Genomic DNA, 1,822 nt, shown 5'->3' on the forward strand with positions numbered 1-1,822 from the left:
GATGTGAGGCTGGGAATGGCGGAGTCTGGGCACCTAGGACACTATATCCCGTGTGGGACCCTGGCTGCGTAGGATGCATGTGGGGTTTAGGGAGTGGCTAAGGGACCCATAGTCAAATACGTCTGACAACGCTAGGTTAAATGCATTTTAGCAGATTCATTTCCTGTAGGGTTTAGCGGGCTAACACGTACCAGGACTCTCTATAAGGACAGATGGAGGTGTAGCGTTTGCCCGCAGAACGGTTTCTCCGGGAAATCTTATAGAAATGCATCCAGGCACTTCCTTCAGGTGCCAGCAGGGCCCGCCCTCACGGGAAAATTCACCCCAAGAAGAGTTTTCAGAATTGGAGAGACCCGTGGGAGTCAGGGAGGTTCCGAGAAAGGAGACTTCAGTGAGAAGGCAGAAGAGCTGCATTCAGGCCCAGTCACCAATCCCGCGGACTGCAGCGCGAACAGCGCCCCCTACGGTTGGTTGTGTCAGTCTCCCTGCCGCCCCACCCACGTTAGCCCGACCCTCCTGATCACCTCGTGCCCTCACCTCCCCCTTCTCCCTTTCTCCATAGGCTACCTGACTGTCAACATCGAGCCTCTCCCACCCGTGGTGGCTGGTGACGCCGTGACCTTGAAGTGTAACTTCAAGACGGATGGTCGCATGCGTGAAATCGTGTGGTACCGGGTAAGTCGCCACCACAGTCCTCTCTGTGACCACAGCCAGGACTAAGGGTAGAGTCCCCAGAGCTCCTCTGGAGAGTCTCACCGGCTGGGCTATATCTTCAGCCCTAACCCAGTCTGGAGCTGTCCTATGCCTTCTGCCAGGTCCCCATCCTCCACCAAAAAAAACCCTCTTCTAAAACCTCCTCCAAGACTGCTTTGCTCAGCCTTCTCTTCTGCTCTTGGGATCGGTCTCATTTTGGCCTCCTGTGTCCCTAATGTGCCACTATGCCCAGGAAACCCCGCTAGTCCCCAGTATGAGTTGCTGAGAACCTCGTGAGCCCTGGCTGCAGCACAGCAACTAAGAAATGTCAAAGGGTGGCATTTCAGGCATGAGGCTTTGGGCAACAGTTTTGGCAGGGGAGGGAGAAAAACAGGATGGCTTCCTGCCTTCTTAAAAATCAAATTACAGACCTAGTCTGCTTTCTAATCCGATTACGTAAAGGACTAGTCCTAGTGTCTGGTGCCCTAAGTTTAGGTCTGACAAAGGATGTCGTTAGAGGCTGCAGTTGCCCACCTGTCCAGGGCCCAGATGTTGGCAACAGGAGGAGTGGCTCTGGGTCTTGGGCACAAGTGTTGGTGTTTTTAGGCACTGATAGAAAGCTTCGTGTGTTTGGACTGCGCGTTCCAGATGAGTCTGTCTTTGCCACAAGAGAGTTGGGGCTGGCTAGGCTCAGGAGAAAGTTCCGTGGCATCACCGTCCTTCTTGCAATGGGTGTCATGTTTGCACAGAGCGAGGTACCACCATCTTGGGAATGGGTTTGGCGGAGAAATCATCCCCTTCCATGATCTCAAACAAGGCTTGGTGAAATTTTTCCATGAGGCCCAGAGAGTAAATATTTTCCTCTTTGGGGACCATATGGTCTCTCTCGCAACTACTGAGCTCTGCTGATGTAGTGTGAAAACAGTGACAGACGATGTGTCAGTGGAAGGGCATGGCTGGGTTCCAATGAACTTTATTCATGGAGGCCTAAACTTGAACTTGAATTTTCTATAATTTTTTTATGTGTCACAAAATCTTCTTCTTCTTCTTCTTCTTCTTCTTCTTCTTCTTCTTCTTCTTCTTCTTCTTCTTCTTCTTCTTCTTCTTCTTCTTCTTCTTCTTCTTCTTC

The 1,822-nt window shown here is 51.3% G+C and overlaps 1 protein-coding gene across 1 annotated transcript in view; it reads left to right on the forward strand.

Annotated features, from left to right (window-relative positions):
- Nucleotides 1-567: 567 nt before the first annotated feature.
- Nucleotides 568-1,822, forward strand: part of IGSF21 (immunoglobin superfamily member 21) — a 133,605-nt gene continuing 132,350 nt past the window's right edge. Inside the window, exon 1 of the mRNA XM_011379759.2 lies at nt 568-675. Coding sequence (XP_011378061.2) covers nt 652-675 — 24 coding nt within the window. The 5' untranslated portion in view covers nt 568-651. The remainder of the gene's footprint in view (nt 676-1,822) is intronic.

The sequence above is a fragment of the Pteropus vampyrus genome, unplaced genomic scaffold (assembly GCF_000151845.1).
Source record: "Pteropus vampyrus isolate Shadow unplaced genomic scaffold, Pvam_2.0 Scaffold374, whole genome shotgun sequence".
In the NCBI taxonomy this organism is placed as follows: Eukaryota; Metazoa; Chordata; class Mammalia; order Chiroptera; family Pteropodidae; genus Pteropus; species Pteropus vampyrus.